A 24,466-nucleotide genomic window follows, 5' to 3' on the forward strand; every position below is an offset into this window, starting at 1 on the left:
TGATCCTCCTTCTGCTGAGACTTGACAGCATATGTGCATATATTTATATATGAGCATGTATAAGACAGACTTCTAATGTGTTGCAAGTGTCAATGTGCAAGTGCCAGGAAAATTATTTTATATTTGTTTCTCTTGGATAATTTAAAGCATACTGTGCTGTCCAGGAAGAAATTCAAGTTTACAGCAAAGATAGATCAGGGTTCCCTTGATCTGCTTAGCACTTGTTCACTGAACTTAGCTGCAGCCCTTCCCTTCAGCATTTTGTGTTCCCTCTGTGTTAGCAACTGCTCTGGAAGCCCTGAGCGCTGCTTCTTTCCAACAGCAGCAATAACACTTCAAGACAAAAAGATGTTTCAGTCACACAAACATGGATCATACATAATGTTTAATGAGGTTTAGATGATATATTAGTGTCTTCTGTACCACAGAAGGCCTGTCCTGTGCATCTGTCCAGTTTGCTGAACAAAGGGCCCTGCCTACCCAGGGCAGGGTTTTTTCTTCCTAAGGTGACCCAAAATCATTTGCTTTTCTGGCTCGCAGGTCAAGAAAAACAGTTCCACATGAAGAAGGAAATATTTTCCGTATTAAGAGCCTGGCTATTGTCCCTGAAGCTATTTCTTGATAACCCTACGAAAGCTGCTATCCAGAGCCATTCTTCTTTTTGACATTTTTCCTCACAACCTTCCACTGGGCCAAACAGGCATATGCATACAGCCCAATAACTAGGTCACCACATAGTATTCATAAATAATTACAGTGCAGCCCTATTTCTACTTGGAAATTCACACTAAGTTATCTGGCTATTAAAAATCTTTCTATCAAAACAATACTACATTTGGCAAAGCAACAATATGCCAGCTAATACCTCAGGATTCAGTACACAAGATGTTCTGTTGCCTGATGTATTAATGGCACAAGAGAATGGGAAAGGGACAGTGAAAAGCTACAGAAGGCAAAAAGTTTAGTTGGGATCTGGAAGGACTTTGAGAAAGACTGAAAAACTCTCAGTTGGAACATGGGTAACATAACAAGCAAAAGTCAACAGTAATAAATACAGCACAGCATAGCTGGGATGGAGAAGAAATACAGGCTACCCAAACATCTCAGTGGGTACATAATTCAAGAAATGGATCTGGGGAGAAAAATTGCTGAGCCAGCATAGACAAACATAATGATCTTTTTCCATTCATTGGCCCTAAAAGGGACAGCTCTGATGTCCAACACAGTTGTCAAAATGCAGAAGTACTACAGTACAAATGGAACAACACAGTAACATGATTAGGATAGTGGCACTATCAGGATCTGTAGGAAGGTCTAGTCACATACAATGAAAATATTGAACACCTTGCTGCTAGAGGCTCTCACTGAGTTAGAAGCCATTCATTTCAGGAGTAAAAGAATGATCAGGAGTCTGGAAAAACTAAGGACAGACTAGGACTACCACCTCAGAAAAAGCAAAAGAATGTGTGCATCAGAGAAGCAGGTTCAGGAAGAAAAGTACAATATTGAGACTGCACACCTGGGAAAACAGCCAAATCGGAAGAAATGTAAAAGTCTATAGAGAAACAAATGTGAGATGACACAAGATCAAGATCGGAGCTTCTGCTGAATCAGCAAACTGATTTTATACACACATTCCAGCCAATGGAATGCTGTCAAAGCTGCCTTTGCTTCCTCGCGTCCTTTCTTACCCTCTCATGGAAATTATTTTCAGGTATACTTTTCCCAGCACATCAGATGGTTCTATTCAACACTACCAGCACTGCCATCCTCCTTGATTTTTCAGCAACATCCAGAGGCCACCAGCAGCCACTTCCTTTTCTTTGTTGCAAAGGAAGTTGTTGCAACTCAAGGTCTTGGCTGAGGTCAGGGGCTTATGACACAAGCATTTCCTCATTGCTTGGGTATTCTGTGGGAGATCACTAAGGTGAACACAGCACAGCCTTCTGCTGGACACAGAGAAGAGATGGGCATATACCACTCAAAAAACCCAAAACCAATAATGATACCACAAACACAAAGTCAAAAAAGAGAATGAAACATCTAACTAGAATGACCTAAGTTGCAATCACGAGTCATCAGCCTATGCTAAGCCTCACTGGCCCAGGAATATTCTGTTCTAATCGTTTCCTACCTTCCACCAGCCCATTTACTGTTAAGACTCGGATACAGGCTGACAAAACCAGCAGGACTCATTCTACCTAAATGCATAAGCCCCTGTGCATGAGTCGAGTGTCCAGGTTTCCATTACAGGCTGTGAGGTCAAGTGAACAGTTCATCTGATCAAACACAAGTTTGGACTCACACATAGACAATCAGTAGTTACACAGGACACAGATGGCTCCCTTTGAAGTCTCCTTTAAATATTATGAAATATTTTGGATTTATCCTGAAAAAGCCTCTAGTAGCACAATCCTCCAGAGCCTACAAAAATCCAACAACAATAACACACAGCCTTCTCACTAAGCAGAAATCAGTATTCTCAGAGAGACAGTTCAAAAAACCAAGGCAACACACAACTCCAACCAAAAATAGCTTTGAATTACAAATTTAATCTTTTATTTCAGAAGCATATATGACACCACTGCTCTAAACAAAGTCTGCCTTCCAAGGATATTATATAAAGACCAGACCTTCCCAGGATAACCAAGGCAGGAGTGGTTCAGTCTCAGGATCAGTGGCAGGGTCAAGGAACAAGAATGTGTGCTCTGAATCCAAAGCAAAGGACCAAACAAAAAGCCAGTGATCTATAGTGAACTCAGCCACGGTCATGGCTTCAAATCCATAGGCTTCAAATGTTTGACAAGGTCAAACAATGACTACTGTTACTGCCTTTTAGGAGCACTTGCATAGTCAAGCCTGCAACTCCTGTAGCCCAACTCAATGGGCTCCTTGATTCTGAAAAGGCTAGAAGGCCTCATCTAACTTAACAGGTGAGGACGAGTTTAGTTGATCTACATTCATCAAACTCTCAAGAGTCCACTCAACTTGCTCAAAAGGACTGGATCTGATCTCCAGGGAAACGAACTCATGTATAACAGGCTGAGCCATGAACTGAGAAGGCAATCAAGAAGCCAACCAGCCACATTCTAAAACATCTGAAAACCTCTCAAAGCCCACTTAAAGCAATTCAGAGTGAGACCAAAACAGGCCCCAAGACTGAAAAAGAACCTTCCTTGTCCCAAATTCCCTCTTGGAATCATAAATGGCCCTTGTGAGCCAGATAAAGTAAAGAGTTCACAAAAGTGTGTGAGACTTCCAGCAAGGTTTCCAAAATAAACAGGAGAGCTTCAGTTCAAGAACCTCAGAAACCTTAAAGAAAACAAAGCATAGATTGCACCTAGCAAAAGAACATGTACGTGAGTCAACACTTATATTCAAAGCTCAGTGCAGAAGCTGCCAACTCTGTCTTGCTAATAAGTCTCAGTTGTGAATCCCCAATAAAAAGCATTTAGGTGAAACAAAGAGATACATCAATTCAGCTTTAAGGCACCCACATTTATCCCTAGTTCAAAGCAAGCACAAGTTATGTTCGTCTTTGTTCCCTCCACTGAACAAAGCTCTTCACACCATTCAGGGCACATGTGGATCAAGTCACCCTCTGGGACTCAGTAAAAGTCGTGTGGTCCCAGTACTGTCTAAATTTCATCCAGTGAAAGCATCAAAAATATCTGCAAGTAACAAATGATGACTCAAAAGAATACTTCTTCTAAGTCCAAAAGTTTTGATAAAAACCATAAGCACTGCTTGTCCATGTCTTTTTTCATAAATAAGAACAAAAATCTTACTGCTGTCAGACAGCCAAATTTTACTGACTTCAAGTGACAGGAAAATGAACAACCAAGAGGCCAACTGCAGAGAATTAACATCTTCATTTGTCAAAGCTTTGTCAACCAGCATATAGGAAGAGAGGAGGAAAGGAATTCAACGAATACATTACACCAAACTAAAATTAGAAATTGGCTCAATACTGGGAGTATATCAGCACTAAGAGCTACAAGGTTCAAGCAGATGCCCAGTCAGAGACAATCACAATGGGAGGACAAATTACACAAAAAACCTTCTGGCAGCTGCACCCCAGCACCACATAAATATGCCACACACCTGCTTCAGCAGGATCCATCACCCACAGCAAAGCTTGGACCGTACAGCTTGCACACTGTGGGTTAGATTTAGAGAGATCTATGATGCAATGTTACAGCTGTATGCTCACTTTAAGGTGCAGTCCCTTTTTCCTCTGTCGCTTGATCCTATGCTATCCCTTTCCTTGGGCCAAAAGAGGTATTTTCATAGCTTTTCCAGATTACTTCGAGCCCCACACAGCTTGTGGTTCTGACTGGTCCCACACTAACATCAAGCACAGCAAGGGGACAGCACAGAAGGCCTGCCTAAAAGGAATGTGCACCTTGCACTTCTTTGGTGGGGGGGAATGACTGTTCAATGAAGGCTGACAATGCTCAGCTCAGCTAGCACAAGGCCAAATTCCCAGCTCTACTCAGAGGTGGCAATAAGAATTTCTCATTGCTATTTACAGCCTTTAGCAAGGCATGTCATTTCTCAGAGCCTTCAAGTGGGGCAATGACCTTACTGCAGTATTGAAAGCTACTGTGAGCCAATATTACAAAACATAAAAGGCTATTCCTCTAGTTTGAGGTAGTTCTTGACAATACAGCTACACATTTTTATCTTTTCTAAGGCAGAATTAGTGGGTAGACCTTCTAGATGTCCCCAGTCACAGATTCAGGCAACAGTGAAGCACTGAACCCCACATTTAGGGCCTCTACCAACTTTAAAATTAGTTTGAAATGTTCCCCTGTGAGCATAAGTTAGCATATTTTAGACCTTACTTGTAGCTTTAGGTGCTTTTAAGAGTTCTGCTGTTTCCAAGAAAAAAGTTACTTTGTTTAGACCGTGTTTCAAAAATACTGCCGTCATTTACAGAAGTTTTAGCACATCTGTCTATGAAGGAGAAACTCGAAGTTTGATGAATAGGCAATGGTACAAGCCAAAGCTAGCTAGGGTAAAGGAAAACAGAGAATCACAGAATCACAGAATTGTCAGGGTTGGAAGAGACCTCTGGAGATCACTTAGTCCAACCCCCCTGCCAAGGCAGGGTCATTTAGAGTAGGTTACACAGGAACGTGTCCAGGCGGGTTTTGAAGGCATCTAGAGAGGGAGACTCCACAACTTCCCTGGGCAGCCTGTTCAGTGCTCTGCCTTCCTCAGTGTAAAGAAGTTCTTCCTCATGTTGAGGAAGAATGAGTGTTTGCCAGCATGCTCTTAAAGCAAAGGCATCAGGAGAGTGTCTAAATTCAGCTTTGCAAAACACATGAACCAATCTGACCAAATTGTAGGCTCTGGAGAAACTTCCAATTGTGCAGGGAGGGACAGACAAAACCTGCAACCTGTATTTTCTGAGATGTTGGTAAGCACAGAGGATGTTTCAAGTTCTATATGTCAGTTCACCTGCACATGTACCATCCTTCTAAAATGAGTATATGTGCTCCAGACTAGAGCTGCAAGAGTACAGTAAGACTTTCCTTCAGCTGTGCCAGAAAGCTTTGGTATGGGCATAGAGGTTGTCTCCATTTTGGTGTCTAATCACAGAGAAAATTGAGATTCTCCATTTCCTCTCAAGAAGCAAGGACAACGAAGAGCAGTTTGAACTGCTTAAATATAAACAGGCTGTTCAGGGATAGGTCAGACAGAAAAGTGAAGGCTGTGGAGAAAGCAGGAAGCAAAGCGAAGAGAGGCAGGAAATGGGAGAGCAAAAAGAACAGAGCAAGGTTGAACTGTGCAGGTCAACTACATTAAGTCTAATGAAAGGATAATGTACTGTCCGATGTAGGCTGGTGAAAATAACCTAACCACAGCCTGGAACTGAAGTGAATTCAGAGTCCTGAATTTTTTTAGTCCTCTGCTCTTCACATTCCACTGCAAAACTCATAGGGCCACTGTACCACAGCTAGTCAGCACAGAGAACGACTTAGTGCTACTACTACAAATCACCCGTACTTCAAAGTAGCGAGACTTCTGCTGTGAGATTAGGGATTCAGGCAGTGCTGGTATTCCAAGTTAAAAATGGAGACAATGGCACACATGGGATTTAAATTTTTTTTCAGCATCTTAAAAGCCAAGCCCATCCAGCTTGCACAACAGATGAGACAGTTGTCCCATGAAGAAATAAAACTCTTAACAATGATATAATTTTTAAAAGTATCCTAATAAATTTACACAGATGTTGTACCGGCTAGTTAATCATGGAATTTCTGACTTTTGAAGTAGCTGACATTCCAACCCTACACATTCGGACTTATATTATTTTATTGTAATGCATTTTATTTATAGACTTGTCTGCAGTATTCTTTGGCACAGTAACTCAAAATCTAAGTTCTCATTACAAAATTACTCAGCCTGCTGCAACAGTTCAATCCTACCTAAAAATCCTTGGCAAGTTTAGTGTTCTGAAAATATCAGACAGTCTAAAAACCACTAGAGTGATATCAACCTTCTTGCAGTATCTTGCTAACATGTCGAATCATACCACTCCACTGTTGCTTGCCAGAGGCCAGGATTAAGTAGACAAGTTACTGTACTACTACAGGAGGAGGAGGAGGTCTGTTTGAGCCATTAAAGAAGCACAAAGCTGGAGCTACTCACCACTTTCCAACGATCTTTGACCACGTAATTGGCCGGAAGAATGTCGACCTGTTCCCCTCCACCACTCATGTTTGGTTCGTCCTTGATGACTGCTGCTAGGCACTGCATTTGCCAGCCAGAGAGTATTTTAGTAGCTCCCAATTTAAATGAGCCATTTATCTGGGGAAAAAAAGGGGCAGGGGGAACAAATGACAAAATTATTAGAGGTCACAATATAAGTACATGCTACATTTCCACAGGTTTTGCATATGACTAAAAGAGAACCAGTCTCTTAGGAAAGAAAGCGAACTCACCTTGCAAACACCTGAGCTCACTCCATGCCCAACCTGACAGACAGACACAACCATGCTTCAAGTCAGCGACACGCACTAAAAGGGTGACAGTTATCAGCTACACTGTGCTGCAGTCCAGTGCTCTTGGGCCTGACAGTCAACAATGCATAGAGAACCTAATACCAAAATGCTGCAAGGGCTGTTATTGCTACCAGGCAAAAAGGTCTTGCTTTAGCAGAGCAGCTGCTACCTGGGCAGTTTTTATGGTTTTCATTGGATGACATCCAACACAAATTGGAAAGGTTTGCTAGGTATTGCATTCAATAAGCCTAAAAGCATCTGAATAGGGTAGAAGGCCTTTACAGAGCCAGGATTACAGACACATCACTGTAATGAACAGCCAAGCATAGAAGATGGGGATTGTTAGAAAAGGCTGAAGCCATGTATATATTAGTCCTCCTCATAGCATACACATGGTGCTAAAGATGATCAAATTAAAATACAGAGAAATAACTTGTGCCTATGGTGTTTCTCTTCTATCTCATGCCCTTTTTTTCTGCTTTTATATGGAGCTCCAGCTAGCCTATGGTGAAATTAATTTTCTTTTAAGTTTTTTGGTTATGTATCTTCTATAAAAATGACTTTCCAAAACACATTAACTCTGCTTTCCTGGGAAGAAAATGAATTGAGAAAGGACTAATAAAAGATCTTCCTAAGATATTTTACTGGCTTTAGAAGTAGGCTGGATCTTTTACTAAGCATGGATCTTGGCAATTCTATTGTCCTTCCCCCAAAATAGGAAATATCTTCCTTCCTAAAAATGAGTGTTACTGTAGCACTCTGGTTGCAGACTTAAATTAGATTAACAACAGAAATACCAAATTTTAAAAAAGTACTAAACCCTTACACTTCTTTGGGTCTAAAAAAATGAAAAAGTCACCAGGTAATTTTGAGCTCAAGTAGAGAAAAGAACTCATTCCCTACAATAAAAGAACTCAGAGGGAAAGCTAGAAAGTGACCAGCATGTAGTATGCAAAAGGAAGCAGTAGACAGAAGTGCAAAGACATAAACAATGATCAAACAAAACATGAACAAAAGATCTCAAAGAGATCTTGTACAAATCTTCACAAAAGAAGATTTCATTCTAGATATAGAAGATAACTACATGGAAAAAAATAGCAGCAGACTAACTCAGTAAAAGGGCTGCTGAGAAATGTTCATGAAATCCAACATCTGCTAAAGGATAATCAAACTTATAGAAGAGAAATAGGAAAAATCTGAATATTAAAGAGAGTCAGAAGAAAGGTAGTGCAAAATGTTCCAAATTCTCAGTGAAAGAGTCCTGCATCTGTGTGGGGCAGCTGCCCTTTCAATCACCAGGTACTGAAATAAGAAACTGGAAAGAGAAAATACATGCTGTGTTTGGCAGCACAAAATTTGTGTTTCTTCTTCCTAATGACCAAGTCAAATACCATTCCCAGGCTCTTTTATGTTCACCAGAACATCTGAACTGATCTTCCCTAAGCTAGCAGTGTGCTCTGCATACACTGTGCACCCGACCTTCCTGCGCATCACTGCAGGACGTACAGAAGAGAGAATCCCTGCAAAAATCTCCTCTAAGGCTGGCTTTTCTTCTGGTATTTAAAGAAAAGTAATTTAATTATAGACTGCCTAAAACTCTCAACATTATAAAAATATAAAAACTCCCAATATTAACACAAAGGCACGGAGGCAAGTATCCCCTCCCTAACCTTGAAGGTCTCTTCACATCACTTTAGGGATGCATGTGCATAATAAGATTTCAGTCTAGTGACTTGTGGTGGAAAGTAATCCCAAGGAATAATTTTAGAGGAGAGACAGAGCATGAAAGTCCACAAGCACTCAAAGCTAGGCAAGGTTCAACTGCCTTCCCTGGTGCACTATTCCAGTTTCCTTTACCAATGTTTTAATATATGTGTACAAAGATAACATGTTTGTTATTTAAAGGAATAACATGTATCTTCACTGGCTTTGAAACAGAACAGAATTTTCCCAGGCAGTACCATGAATAGCAGCCATTTGGCAATATGGAATTACAGAATTAAGTTTGCAGATATGCTCTGGTATAGCCAGAGTGATGCAGCCAAACAAAATGCCAATTTAATTACAGCCCAAGACAAATTTCAAGCTGTTTTACATCACAGTAGCAGCACAAAGCAGCATGAATCAAAACTTGTTCCTGAAGCAGTACTAATACTGCAGAAACATGCCCAGACCTACAGGCAAAGGGTTTACCAGAGCAACACTGAAGCATTACCTACATCCATAGCAAGGTGTAACACATTAACCTAAAACTCCAGAAGCATCACAAAGAAAGGGTAAAAGAAGGGATGAAGTCACCTTTGTGCAGAAACCATCAGCATATTTAAATTGTGCTTTTAATTTATGCATTATTGTAACGCCTTTCAAATCAATAAAATATAGTGTAAATAGTTTGACCATCATCAGAGCCTGTAGCCAGCTCTGTGCTAGAGCTGAATTTGCTAATAGAAGGGAAGTGGTAAGGGATGGTCAGTGGGGGAATGATAAGGCACTACCTCTCTTCCAGAACACATGGCAGAGAGCATCATTTCTACATATTAAATGTTAAGTGGTGTTACAGGGAACTAGAGGAGAGATTGAAGGATTATATCTCTCTTCAAATTCAGCAAAGCTGGACCAAAGCATATGAACTTTTACATATCTGCACCACTCTTCTTACCTTTAAAATGTGTCAACCATTGAATGCAAAGAGACATAATTTAAAATATAGTGCCTGTGAAAACAAGAACTTTCAGATTGCCTTTTCCTGTAGCAAAAGTACAGGATGTCAAGAAATTTTTGCATTCCTGTCCCATGAACATGCAAGAGAGTTGAGCAACTCTAAGACACTGTAAAACTGCCTTCCTAGAAATAGCAAGTGAAGCAGAAATGAAAGCAGCTGTGAGAAAGAAACCGTGACAACAGCAGGACCAAATCCTTTCTCTTGGCCAACCTCAGCATGAAGAAGTGTGAAATCAGCTCTTGCATACTGCTCTCTCTTTGAGCCAATTAGGGAGAATCTTTACAGTTTTATAAATTTAGTCTTGGCCTATACAATAAAGAAATCCAAAAAACCATGTTCACCAATTCACTGAAGGTTGTAAGAGCATTCTGAGGAGTCACTTTGTATGCTTTCCCTGCTCTTATTCTCTGTCTTAGATATCCATTCTTGGCCAACTTAGGTCAGGATACCGGCCTTAGATGGACCTGTGGTATGACTCAGAACGGTCAGGCTTGTGTTTTGATGAGGTACTTTCAGCAGAAGGAGTGTATATATAATACATATGTCTTTTTTAGCCCTTCAAGGAGGTCAGAGACCAAAAAGTAAATACACATAACCTAATTACCTATCTCACAAGGTTTTATTTCATGCAAGCAAAATTTTAAACAGCTTTATTGGAAAAAATATTTCCTAATTTTACAGGATTACAGCACTCTTAAAACTAAAATTAGAAACAACAAGCACGCCCTGTGGAAATTCCTAATTAATACATGAGATCTTTCCTATGTTAGCTTACTTCAGTCTTGAGGAGTGCTCAAAATACAGCCAAACTCACACAAACATCAAGCTGAAAACTCATCAGATGTGAGGTGGTTATTAAACAGCAGAACAAAGTTATGGAAGTCTGTCTCTCACCACCTAACTAAAGGTCCTGGATAATCTTAATGAATTAATCTCACTGTGGAGGAGTTACAATATCTCACTTTCTTTCAGGACACATCCTTACCTCTCAAAGTCTACAAATCAGAATCATCAGAACAAGTGAAATTTACTTAGACTGCTGTAACCCATAACCCACCATAACCACCTTAGGAGCATGATCCACCCTAAGAGCAGATCCCAATGGTGCTATAGGAAGTTGATGAAAACTACAGCTTTTTTGGGTGAGACAAACTGCACATCTGCAAAAACAAAAGAAGTAACCCCAGTAAACTGCAGTCTAGAAATCATATCAATCTCCCTTTCCAATACCTGCATGGAAGAAACAACAAAAAAATAGTTGTAAATAGAATTTAAGCATAATTTAGGTGTTCCCAACATGAACTTTACTGGCATTAAGCCAAAACAAAACAGATGGGGTGGTGAATAAGACGAGAACATAACAAGTAGGATTGAGAGTGCTTAGAAGTAAGGAAAAAAAAACACTGGAGTTTCCAAGTGCCACTACTCAGCAGCACTGGGGCTTAGTTAATGGCAGCAATAAGTGCATGTACCCAGGGCCCCTCACTGTTTTTCCAATGTCATCTGCTCTAACACACAATACCAACTATAAATATGAAATCACTCACATTGAAGCAAACGAAAAAAACCCTTAAATCTTTGTATAAATAATTTGTACCATGCACTAGCATTCTGTCATTAGGGTAGGAATGCATTTGACAGTACAGGAAAGAAGTTGATTAAAACAAATAATGTGCACTGGACTGACAGCCCCTCAGCCCTGGAATATACTATATCTCCTGCTGAACTTGAAACAGCAATGAAAAACAACTCATACACTGTTAGGGTAGGTCTGACAACAAGAACTTGTAAGATTCTGAATTGTTCCTTGAAGACACATATCTTTCTTCATTGCCTGCCCCTGCTGTAGCAGACCCTGCTTAGAGAGCAAGCTCAACTCCTAGCAGCTGCACCTTGAAGTCTCCTCTGTGACATATTCTTCTCATAGCTATGCAAAGGCAATCAGCCTTAAAAATTCTGGGCTTGCTATTAACAGCATTTCATTTCTGTAAAAAACAAAACACCTGAAAGTGTTTTGTTGCAAGATGCTGGGACTGTTTTTCATCTTTGAAAGGTTTATGACCATTAAGGAGTGATGTAGGAAAAACAAAAACAAAAACAAAGCTGCAATCAGGACAGACAAGTCCAGATTCTGTGCTAACACGAGGCTGCACTGAACAGAACATACATAAAATACATTAAATATTATAACAGATGAACCTTGACAGCATTATTATGACTAGCCAGTTTTACAGCCAGCTGAATGTATTGTTGCCTGCACAGCAAAAGTAACAGCATAGGACCTGAGGAAAACAAACCCCCCAAACACACAATAACATACTCCCAGAGATTGTATTCACATACATTACAGAGCAGTCAGACACACCAGTAATTTCTGTGCCAAACCCACCTATCTACAGGGAGAAACAGCACAGCTAATTGTGACAACAAATCATTAGGAATGCACACCAGATAAGCACGCCTACACTACCAGCAGTTCACGTGATCCTAATCCTCTCCAAATACATCTCAGCAGTAAAGGTAAAAAAGGGGAGGCAGGAAAATTTGAGAGTAAAGTCTATTACCTTCCACCAATATCTTTCACGGAGTTGCTCCAAGTTTTGAAACAAGCAGAACATGAAATGCAAAGTGAGGAAATCCTTCTAATATCATAACCAACTTAACTTCCACTGATTTAACAGGCAAATATTATGGTTTGCTTACAATAAACATTTAACTGCAGCTTAAGTATATGTACCTGCAAAATCAATATAGATCACTACTTGCAAAGCTTGATTAGTCTGCTGGTAGCCAAAACAAATGTATCTGAATAACAGCTAAAACTAAACAGAGGTTATACTTATGATATCAGACTCAATTTACACCTGACACCACCAGAAACACCACACAGAGATAGGTTTTCATCACCTGATCCTGGACCGAAGCATACAACTGATCCTTAGGTAATGCAAAATGTCCCTCTCAAGCAAGTCCTCTCCCTTCTCTCCAAAGGGTGCTTTTGTGAGAAGCCTGTTATTCATCTTTCATCAAACATGGCCATTTCAAGTCACTTTTCATAGCTGAGGTCAACAGTAACCTTCCTTGGAGAACAGTATTTTATCTTGAAAAAACTCAGGCATACAGCAAACTGATAACATCTGTTGCTCAGTGGTCTTGCTATAACCTATTATATTAGGTTATCAAAAAGCCCACAGCCTGAAATCAACAATTTTAAACCTCCATTCCAGAGAAAATGGTGCTCATCATACCTATTCAAAACATTTTATGATACATGCAGTCACCATAATTAAAAAGGATTAAATAAACTTGTCCAAAAGCTATTTAGAGTTTAGAAACATAACAGTAAGTTCCTGATTAGAGATTTGGCAATTTGATTCAAATTCTGGAAGACAGGGTTTTTTGCTGGGAAAATTCACGCCACAGATTTGCCATACAGACTTCATATTACCAAGCACTTTCATAACAAAAACTAGCATAAGTGGGGCAACTGCCACTTGCTGCACTGATATGTCGCATCAGACTAAATAAGACTAAATGGGACAAATTTTTTTTCAGTTTTCAAGCCCAGTGCTGATCACAGCAGAGACTGTTTGTTATTACACAGAAGAGATTTCCTGGGATTGACAAAACCATGACAAATCATGCCAACTGTTAGTCACTTAAAACATCCCTCTACAGCCCTTCTGTAACCATTTTCCCATTTTTGAAAGGAACTCTTCCCCCTAGTTGGAGCATGGTCAGGGGACCAGGTCCAACCTTCCTCTGTCTCTTGCATTTCTACAGTTTCATTCTCTGATCTTCAGTCTCACTCTTTTTTAGTTTGCAGTCAGCTGGCTAAGGAAACTTTCCTGTCTGACCATTCAGGAGCCACTCTGGCCACTCACACCACTGGGCTTTTGTACCCTTACAGGCTGTGTTCCTCTTGTGTTCTTCATGCCCTCTTGGTCAATGGTGATATTTGGTCTGGGGTCTTGTCATGTCTTACCTGGGTTCTACAGAGTTTCTAGATGAACCAGCCACCCAGCGCTGCAGGTCCCCATGCCCTTCGTTTGGCAAAGGGTCGGCACCAATTTGTGGCCCCTTGCTTGGGGCTCCAGACATTTACCCCCACCCTGGGCACAATCTGCAGCTCACACTGAAGCTGCACACCAGCTACTTGCTTTGTTGTGTTCCTCAACAGTCCTCCCTTTCTTTTAATTAAGCATATCTACCAATATAGTAAGAGGAAAAAAGAAACTTTTGAGGCATTTAACCACTGCCCTTCTACATTATTACAAGTAACAAACTTAACAGAATTAAAACTAACAAGATTGCCTAAGGGCAGAGTACAAGGTTATAGATTCCCATGCACAAATACTTAAATTATTCCCAACAGAAAATCATGAAGGATTCTCAGACGTCAGTCATTTATCGACTGGCTGATCATCACTACTTGTTTGATGTGAGAATGGTGTATTCAATTTTCCTTACCTACATCTTTAACAGCAAACTAGGAGCACAGTAAAAGACTACAGGGCCCTTCCCATTTAGGTTCTAATTTGGATTTTCAAGAGAATGCCTTAATTAACACTTCACCTTCAGGCTGCATGCCATGTACCTGTGTTTCAGGTGGTGTGGTTTGATACCACTGACCATACTTACCCTGCTTTTTGAACCCTTTCTGCACATATAAAACATACTGCGTCAAGCGTTCACATCTATCCAATAAGCTGGACTTCACTGGGATGTAAGTCCCTGGCACAGCTAAAAGCCTTCCAAAGAGAGTTTGTGATTCTTTTTATGGTGCTGCATAAATTCCTGAAGCCACCCATACCTTTTGTATTTGGTTAGCTATTGCCTCTGTCCCTCCCATTGGCTTTATCATGAAACCACCAAGCTACAGTTATTAAATATTTCTTGGGCAGAATCAGTTTTCACCCAGTTGTCCCTATTCCATCATCATTTTGGGCTGCTTCCAACTTTTCCCACTGTCTTGTTTCTTCAGTTGAGCAGTCCTTCTCATACACAGTCCTGCAGTCTGTCAAATTTGTCCATTCCCTCTGGTCACTGCCAGAGCCACAACAGCACATTTGTCCCAGAGGCTGCCTGGCTGCAGCCTTTGCAGCTGCACCACCGAGGGCAATTTCTACTGATCCCTGTAGTGCCTCTGGTGTGGGCTGGACAATGCATTACAGCAATTTCTGCAGGTAACTGCAATTCTAGCAAATTGCGTATTTCCTCTCCATTACATACTCTCTTCCCCTGCTGATGTAAAAAATCCCCATTCTTTCCATAAGACTCTTGCTTTTAGTAGTACAAAGGCATACCAAGAGTCCATATAGATGTTAACTTATTTTGCTTTGAAAACTCTTGGTGCAGCGATGCCACAACAGCTCAAGCTGGGGAAGGACCTCCAACAAAGGAATCTCTGGGATATTGTACCATCATAGTCTGTGCACCTGTTTCAATGGTGATATTTAGTCTCTTGCTGTTCACTGGCTCCGGCAGAGTCAGTCTCTGGGTGACCAGCCACCCCCTGGCCAGCACAGCAAGTCCCTGTGCCCTTTGTCAGGCAAAGGGTTGGTGCCAATCCATGGCCCCTTGCCGGGGGCTCCCGTCATTTCCCCTCACGCCAGGTACAACCTGCAGCTCGCACTGCAGCTACAGAACAAAATGCCTGCACTAGGTGTGTTCCTCAACACTGATGACTTGCCAAAAGGTGATACCATCACAGCTGGTTTGCTTTTTCTTCTACCCTTGGGAAATCCCAGTGCATTCTCAACCATACTCAATGGTTCCCTGAGCTTTTTTTCTCAAAGACAAAAGTCCCCAGAGGCATAAAACTTGGTTTTAGACAGGAAGTTCAAATTTCATTGTTATTTGACAATCTACTTTCTAGAGGAATTTGTTCCCTTTGTAGTTAATATTTAAAGACAATATTAAGAAAAAGAACAATAATATCAAGACAGATAACGGCCTTCACCTGCTTCTCTCTATGCCAGAACATCCTAGAAAAACTCTTATATATGCAAGCATGGTCTGTTTAATTTCTTTCTGCACCACTGTGTGATTCAGTTTCCAAGGAGAAGGGGTGTTACTAAGATTATGGGAGCGTTTTACAAGCTGATCTGGACTGCCTCTATATAAGCCATTTCCACATGTGTCAGTGATGCCATCTAGTTCACAACAGTCAGTATCCACTTATACACTCCATGCAAATAATCACTTCCCCTCCATAAGTTTTCTTATCTGTTGAGTTAAGCAGTTCTATGACCTAGGTATGTGTCCTCTTATTCCACAGTTAGATTTTACACCAGCTTGTTGTGTCATGGAAAAAAAACCTAACAAGCAACAAAACCCCCCAGAGCAAATATGCAAACAAAAAACACCCCCAAAAAACCCCCAACAAAACTTTAAAATGTGTTCTTCAGGATAGATCCATTGTAATAAACCATATTTGTACTTTGATACTTAATTTGACAGTGTTATGTCAGGTTTTTACACATTACAGAACACATATGCTCAGAATTTGTTTCTTTGAAAAAACATAATAAATCTTATGCCGTATTTCAATGTGAAAATAATTTTCAACTCATAACTGTAATAAAGTAGTTGAAAACTAAATTTTGTACATGAGTTGGCCAATGGTCATAGCAATTTTTCAAACCTATCTCAACCTGCAGTGAGTAATTGTGCATTCTGTCCTCAGCTTGCCAGAGTAAGCTGGCTACTGCTGGATGCTTCTAATAATAAATACTCCACAGATAGAACAATTACTGGTTCAAGTCCAGCCTGGGATGTTTGGAGGGGGGAAAAACGTATGTAATTTCATCCCAATCAGAAACACAGGTAGCAAGGTTAAAGAAAATCTGTTTTGCAAAAGAAGCAACAAGCACACTAGAAATACCAGCTTCTGAGTTGCCACCAGATTTGAAAATATGCTTCAGGACCTACACATGCCAGATAGCCCTGAGCCCTAGAAACCAAATGCCTCCTGTCATTTCCCTCAGATCAACTGTCACAAGAGTGAGAAACTACTTGACTACCTGCCCTTTGCATTTCCACCTTTTACATTTTCTTTTTTGTCCTGTTAGCTTAATAGACAAAGCCCCATAAACCTCATCTCTGCTTGAGAAGCAACCACTCCTGATTCTTTATGGACATGAAGAACAACAGAAAGAAAAAGTGCATCTTCAACAAAAAGCTTCTTAATACAACCAAACTCATGTTCAGACATCTATGAATAAGTCATACAGGTCATGCATACAGAGCAGAGCATTGCTGCAGAGAGAAGCAGAAAAAGAAGCGAGGCAATTTTGTCCTTGCCTACTGGTGAGAGACAGTAGAGCCCAATAAGAGGCCAGCATCCATGCCTCATGGTCACTAAAAATCATGGAGCTCAGAAAAAGGCTGAAAGGTGCATTCCAGCCACCTGAAAACTAAACTCTTTAAAATGAATGTATCTTAGCCAAAAGAAACACCGAAAAGGCAGGGAATGCAGTGTAGAAGTATTTCCCTATGATGAAAATTTAAGAAACTGAAGGGCTCTGCCATTCTAGCTCATCTTCTGCCAGAAGCTGCAGCCTGACAACTGCAAATTAGTTATTCATGAGTGTTTTCTTTAAGGACAGGACCTAGAACAAGGGAGATGGTGAATTCTAGATCTCTTGCTCTTTTCAGACCAAGGTAGGGCACCTTTAAGAAGGCATGCTTTAGGTACTTCAAACTTTACTAAAAGCAAACAACAACAACAACAACGACAAAACCAAGTCACATTTTAGACACTAATGAACGAAAGCTGAGAATCAATGATAGCACTGTTACACCACATCACCTACATTCCTTCCCTGACAAATCTTACAAACAGACACTGATCCTGGATCCACAACTTCAGGTTCCTGGTTAGTCAAAATAAAAACCCGCCCGTAATGGACAGACAAGAAAGACTGATTAGATAAAAGATAAGAAAGAAGATGCCAAGGATTTTTGCTTGCTGTTTATTTTAAAGAGCTCTGCAGAGGATCTGGAAAATCAGAGTCTTCCACAACAGAAAACTGAAAATTAAAAAGTAAACTGAGTGGCTGGCAGAGGGGAGAAGTCCTGATTTACAGACCTATAAGAAAAGGCTAGGTGCTTTTAGGAAGACTCAACAAGCACCTAGATACGTCCATCTCACTAATAACAATGTTTTTGGACAGGTGTGGTATGAAAACAAAGGCCTTGAAAATTAAGATGTCCCATGATTAATATAAAGTTTCTCTAGAACTAATAAGTAGCTAAAAGAGAGGAAAATACACAGAAATGCAGAGCTAGGCTTCTCAACAGTGCTGTTACCAGTGGAATGACACAGCTTGTGTACATAGAAAATTATTCAGGCCAACAAATAAAAAGGCTGAAAAACTGCAGACTGCAACACCAAGAAGGGTGTAACTAGGGCAAACATGCTGTATGTGTCTTCTTAGCCTTTCCTTAAGCATCATCTCTTGGCCACTGGTAGGGAAAGGACTGGAGCAATCCAGAGTTTTGGCCTGAGCAGTTGAATTTATGATCCTATAATCAAAACCTTTTCACTAGACATCAATGTCTCCTTATCCTTCTGCAGTCTTTTCAGACCCAGCCGGTAGGCCACTGAAACTTTCAACACAGCCTCCCTCCGGGCTGACCGTGAGCCTCAGAACATCCACTGTTGCACGGACAGTGAGGAGTCCACTTCCATCTGTCGTGGCTGACACTAGATCGCTTTCATAAGGCTAGGATGCCCCATCTCTTCAAAGAGGAAAGCTGCACCCACAGGCATTCTCTCTGCTCCCCATTGTACCTATCCGGCTCGTGTCAGCCCATGATCCACAGTTTGTTCCTTTCATATTGTTCACCAAATTAAAGATGACACAGCCTGACACCAAAAGGAAAGCGTTTCCAAACACAGCTTATTTGATTAGATCTACAGTCCATCATGCTGTCAACATCTTCCTTCTCAGCTACAGAAAAGATCCTTTCCCATGTATGCAGCTCTGGAGTAGTAGGAAGGCCTAATGGAAAACAGTGCAGAACTGGGTAAGACCAAAAGGGATTAAGAGATTGTGAAACAGATGAGAAAAGCTACTGTAGCAGTTTTATTTTTCCCCATCAAGTCTATTGCTATATCTGCCGGTCTCCAAAAAACCAGAAGAGGTTATGTGAAAAAAACTGTTGACACATTGAGTTCCAAGTCACATTGTTATTGCTTTATTATTTTCCATATTTTCTGGGATATGTGTCATGGGTCTCAACAGTGTGATACACAGGCTCTATGTGGGCACTGTTGTGGAGAAGACCAAGAGCTGGCCTGAAGAACAAGAAGGTCTGCCACTGTCCAGTTTGTGGCTGGGGAGACTCCTACAAGCAAGGGAATCTCAATTGGCCTTCAGACACATGGTGTAAAAATCCCATTTCCCTCACCTCCCACCTCTCCTTAATGCTTCAATAAATATCCAACAGATTCTCCCATTCTTTTTCTGCCCTAGGGAGGGAGGCCTCATAGCTGGTCTTCCTTATTCCTCCCTCCCAAAGCAATCATAACATGTATTCCAATTGGACAGTGTCCCACGATGTCATGTAAGGGGATTTCATAAAGTTTCAGAGGAATACCCACTTTTTGGTTATTTTTGACAGAAGGAGGGAAGCACTAGTCATGTCCATTCTGTATCTAGTTCAGTAAACTAGCAGAGCTAAAACAGCCTTTTAGCAAATGCTTCCACAATCCCTCCAGCAAATATTGGGCTGTGCCTTCCAGTGTTCAAAGTGGAAGATACCAAGAAAGCCAACACACCCTTAAAAATGAGGGAACAGTTTACAAAGCCCTTGAGGACTTTAAAAGCCCTTATTGCCCTATACGGCCCTATTTTCTGTCCCCTGCTCTGTTTTCAGAGTGAATCGATGTTACTGAAAGGTCACTGTGGAGCTCTGGCAAACAAATCTCATCTGGGAGCTCCCCAGGACAAAGAGCCATTCCCAAAGTGTTTTTCTGGACCCTGCACATGTAACAATTGCTTCCACTGGAGAAGAGCTCTGTGCTGCCTTTTACAGTGTAGAGATACACTTGCCTTCACTAATAAACATCGGGGTTGGAGTGGAGAGGGAAGAGGAAGGAAATTCACACAGCCACCAGCACCACTTCATTAGCATCAACCCTGCAGGCTGATGAAATAGATTTCTTAACACCACAGACACTCCTTTCTGGAGGACCAAGAGCATTGATGGGAATCTGACTTTCCTCTTGATGACTATTCCAAGAAAAAAAGGCTAGGCAGGTGTCCCCAAGACTGATCCCTGATAAAAGTGTCCTACAAAGGAATTCCAGTGTTTTTCTTTGCCAGTCAGAGAAGAGGAATTTTGCCTATTCCTTAAGGAATGAGATTATCATAAAGCACATAAAAGTACACAGAATAGAAAAGTACCAGCAGTGGACACCACATACACCACCCATGAGCATTGCATCTCCAAAATTTCTAATCCCACATACATCAGCATGAGGATGCTCCTTATGAGCTGGATGATCACTGGCACACAAAGGAAAAAAATTAACACATTGTTCCTATTCTACCTCTCGTATACTGAGAGTGGGTCTCAAAAGAAGGTGACACACTGAAATGTGGTGAGTAACTACTAGTGAGACAGTGCTGATGCTCTTTAGTCAGAGCACCTCTACAGGCACAGCACTTACAAGCATTAATGCTGTGGGAGCACTAGCACATCCTGTTGCACACACAACATGAAGTCCTTGGGCTCAAAATCTCTGTTGTGACTCAGAGAAGTTTGTTGCTAAAAGGCAGCATTTCCAGAGACAGTAAAAGGAATGTAAAGAAATCCAATGAAATGGTAAAATTAGAAAGCTTTTCCTTCTATCAGTCAAATTGTCTGTACTCCCTCCTTGCAAGCCTAAGGAAATTCAAAAATATAGGAAAAACATATTAATATAGAGCTGGTTTGGACTGTTCAGAAACATGATACCAACAGGTTTTGAAGTCCCTACCCCCCCAGAAACCACAGTGGGCCTTGAATTTGGCATGCAAATAGCTCAGCAACACTGTCGGAGCAGCAATGTCACTCCATCGCTTCACACAGCATTCTGGTTCCCTGTTAAATACAAGATGCGCTTCAAGGTCATGGTGTTCATCTTGAGAGTTCTCAGTGGGTCCGACCCAGGTTACCGGATACCTCCTCTCCCAGAATGCAGGGAAAGCAGAATGACTAGGGACACATTCAGCAATGCCAACTTGGGCACCTCGAGCAGTGAGGACACAATGGCAGGAGCCTTCGAGCCCCAAAGCTGCAGCAGACACGGAGATTACACACAAGAGCACCACGTCCCGCCTCGCGAGAGAGAAGAAACTCATCCTCCTGCCTCAACCCTGAGCACCAGGGAGTTATCCCAGCGTAACGCGATGGAAACGCTCCGTCCCCAGAGACCTCTACGGAACGGTCTGGCTTTCCACATGCAGCTAACAGGCACCCGGTGGCCCTGGGAAGGATGCTGCGCCAAGCCTCGGGCGGCACGTGGCCCCCCCTCCCGAGGTCGCTGACACCCTCCGTGGGTTTCCCTGGAGCCCGGCCCGGCAGAAGGCCGCGGGTGCCCTCGAAGTCAGCCCCCGCCCGGCACCACCCGGCGGGGCCGCTCCCCCCGGCAGAGCCTCTCAGGGTGCGGGGCGCCCCCGCTCCGGCCCCGCACGGCACAGCGAGGCCACGGCCCGCCCCCACCGTGGGACCCCCGGGCACCGCGGGACCTCTGGCCCGGGCAGGGGGCGGCGGTGAGGGGCGGTGATGAGGGACGGTGATGAGGGACAGCGGTGAGGGGCGGCGGTGAGGGACGGCGGTGAGGGACGGCCACCGCCCGGTACCCCGCCCTGCCCTCACCTCGGGCCATCCCGCCTCCCCCCGCCGAGGAGGTGGCCACGTCCGCCCCTGCACTGCAGCTGCCGGCACACCGCCCCTCTCGACAGATGGTTCGCCCCGCCCTGCCCGCCTTCTCATTGGCGGCACCGGCCCGTCACTCCGCTTCTGGCCCGCCCCGCTCCGCGGGCACGCTGGGAATGCGAGTCCCGCATGTGGGACCCGCTATCTTTGCCAGGAGACGCCGGGTGGGGCGATGAACTACATCTCCCACAGTGCCCCGCGCGCAGCCGCGGCGCGGCCCGGCCCGGTGCGGTCTCGGCCCCGCAGCTCCCCGGCCGCCGGCGGGACGGGCCCTCCCTCCCTCTTCCCCACGCCCGTGCCTGCTGCGGCCTGGCTCGGCCCGGCTCACCTGGCCCCGCCGCCGCCGGCGCCTTCCGCTGCGGCCGGCGCAGGCAGCCCATGCCCCGCGCCCCTCAGTGCGGCTCGTCGGGCGCGGTGCCGCCGGCCCGGTGCGCTGCGGCTGCGGCTGTGGGACGGGCCGGCCCCGGGCGCATCCTCCCCCTCGGAGCCGCGGCAGGCGGCGGGATTCGCCCACAATGCACCGCGCGCCGCACCGACAGCATCAGCCTGACATCACCCGCGGGCCGCCCCCGCCCGGCCGGGCCCGCCCCGGGCCCGCCCCGCCGCCTCCGGCAGCCGGCACCGGGCACCGCGCTGGCGGCACAAGGGGCTGGGCACTGCAGCGCGCCGGGACACCGGGTGCTGGGCAGCGCACCGGTGTGGTACGGGGCTGTGCCCAGCCCTGGGACCGGGAATGGGACCGGCACGGCGCTGCCCCGCCCTAGAATCAGGAACGGCACCGGACCGCCGGCGAGATAACGGGCCCTGCCGGGACGAAGACTAGTGCTCATCTCTGCACTGCTGGGATCAGCACTGGCATCACCAGCGTGCCCCTGGACACTGCACTGCCTGGGGACTGGGACCAGCACTGGCACTGTCTGCACAGGGCCAGGTGACTGCACTTTTGGGACCAAGACCAGAGTCAGCATATCTCCCTGGGGCTGGACTGCATTGCACTGAGACTGGTGGAGTCAGCCCTAGCAGTGCTGGTCTGCAGTTTTTTACCCCAGTGCTCTGGGGCCAGGGCCAGCAAGGGACTGGTGCACTACAGTGCATCACGAATAGCAGGACCACCATGGTCTGGGCTGGACACAGTACTGGGACCAGGACCAGCACTACCAGCATTGGCCCGGACACTGCACCATCAGGATCAGCAGTGTTCCCCATCTGCATTGGGCCTGACCTTGCCCTACCAGGGCTGGGAACAGGCCCAGCAGCTCACAGCTGGGTCCAGCAGTACTGCTACCAAAACTGCACCACACAGAGAAATGGCTCCCACAAGTGAGCCTCTCCCTGCATGCAGCTGAGCAGTATCCCTGTCCCTGTTCCCCCACTTTGAGATGCACAGCTCCAGAGGTGCACCCTGCTCCAGAGATGTGCCATTCTCCATGCTCCAGCTCATTGCCACTCATGGTGTACTTGAAGCATATGCTGTGCCCTGTGCATGGCTGTGCTTTCTTATTCCCTTTCAAGCCATATGTGCATGGCAAATCATCTGTATGCCCAACTGGACCTCATACCTATGCCCCAAATTGTGGATGTGCACGGCCCATGCACAAAACACACTGCAAGGGACACTGCTCCTAGCCCCTCTCTGAAGACTTGCAACACAGCAGTGTTTTTTCCCTGCCCCCACCAGAGTGACCCAACCCGATGCTGATCCGCAGATGAAAGTTCCCATCTGATCTCATGCATGAGATGTCACACCAGCTTCCACAGGGCTGCAGTGCTCCCCAGTACCTTGTAGGACATATCTTCTAGCCAGGACTCTTCCCCTCACCAAAGCAGTCCCTTGTGGCCAGGGTGGTAACCGAGGGGATACGTTGTGAAGATTGACATACCTGTGGGCGTGCTTGAGCAAAGGCAGATCCACCACAACTATGGCCAACCCCAGCCACTCAGACCTGGGAGAACAGGGCTACCAGGGCCCCATGATGTTCCTGCACTGGCCTGGGCCTCCTGCATTGAGGGCTTGCTCAATGGAAGCATTGTGCAGAGACTCCAGGGAATCTCCACCCCTGTAGCAGCTCATCCTCCAGGTCCCAGGGTGTAACACAACCCTTCACTGGCAGCTGCACCCTCATGCCCAGGTGCCTGTCACTCCAGGTGTATGATTGAGAGATAATTGGCAGTTGCCATGTGAGCTCCCTGTGCTGCAAGTCAAGACCCCATCACTCGTATTCCCAAGCACTGGCTCATGCTCCTGGGTTTGAGAAGCAAGGGAAGCAGGCAAAACAAAAGGAGTTACAGGAGCTGTCCTCCCCCAAAAGGCCATCTTACATGCTTCTTGGTGCCCTTCAGACTTCTATGCTGAGAAGCACCAAGAACATACCCAGTAGCAGAGTTGGATTGAGAGATTATCATGGTCCTGAGGGCACTAATAAACCTTAATGGCCCCTACCAGCCTCACCAAGAACTCTGCCCACACCCTACCCAATGGGCTCATGAGCTCCATTTCACTTTAGTCTTCAGTCCCTGCCTGAGAAATGCTGTACTGATCTCCAGCTCAGCCATATCTGTACCTGTCCATGGATTTGGACCTGTGGATAGACATCCTGGATTGATCTTGAAACTGTCTTGTCACTATAGGCCTGTCTAGGAATCACTAAGTGTCTGAGCCAGGCTACCATCACTGGACCTGATCCACTAATTGACTGCTTGGCTTGATCTCACACCTCTCTCATCACCACAAACTTGCCTGTGACTTGAGTTTTTGGTTGAACCTTTCTGCCACCACTGCATCCACCTGGGCCCTGGCTGG

At 44.2% G+C, this 24,466-nt stretch overlaps 1 protein-coding gene across 3 annotated transcripts in view; it reads right to left on the reverse strand.

The window, feature by feature from the left end:
* Window positions 1-22,145, reverse strand: part of TTBK1 (tau tubulin kinase 1) — a 106,167-nt gene extending 84,022 nt beyond the window's left edge. The window contains exons 1-2 of one of the 3 annotated variants that reach the window (XM_032682085.1): window positions 21,995-22,145; window positions 6,661-6,819 (exon numbers count right to left, since the gene is read on the reverse strand). In XM_032682085.1, coding sequence (XP_032537976.1) covers window positions 6,661-6,768 — 108 coding nt within the window. In that variant the 5' untranslated portion in view covers window positions 6,769-6,819; window positions 21,995-22,145. Of the gene's footprint in view, window positions 1-6,660; window positions 6,820-6,953; window positions 8,605-21,606; window positions 21,693-21,994 lie in introns of those variants that run through there. The other 2 variants (XM_032682086.1, XM_032682084.1) reach the window with 2 other exon arrangements.
* Window positions 22,146-24,466: the final 2,321 nt, after the last annotated feature.

This window comes from Chiroxiphia lanceolata, chromosome 3, assembly GCF_009829145.1.
Source record: "Chiroxiphia lanceolata isolate bChiLan1 chromosome 3, bChiLan1.pri, whole genome shotgun sequence".
Lineage (NCBI taxonomy): Eukaryota > Metazoa > Chordata > Aves > Passeriformes > Pipridae > Chiroxiphia > Chiroxiphia lanceolata.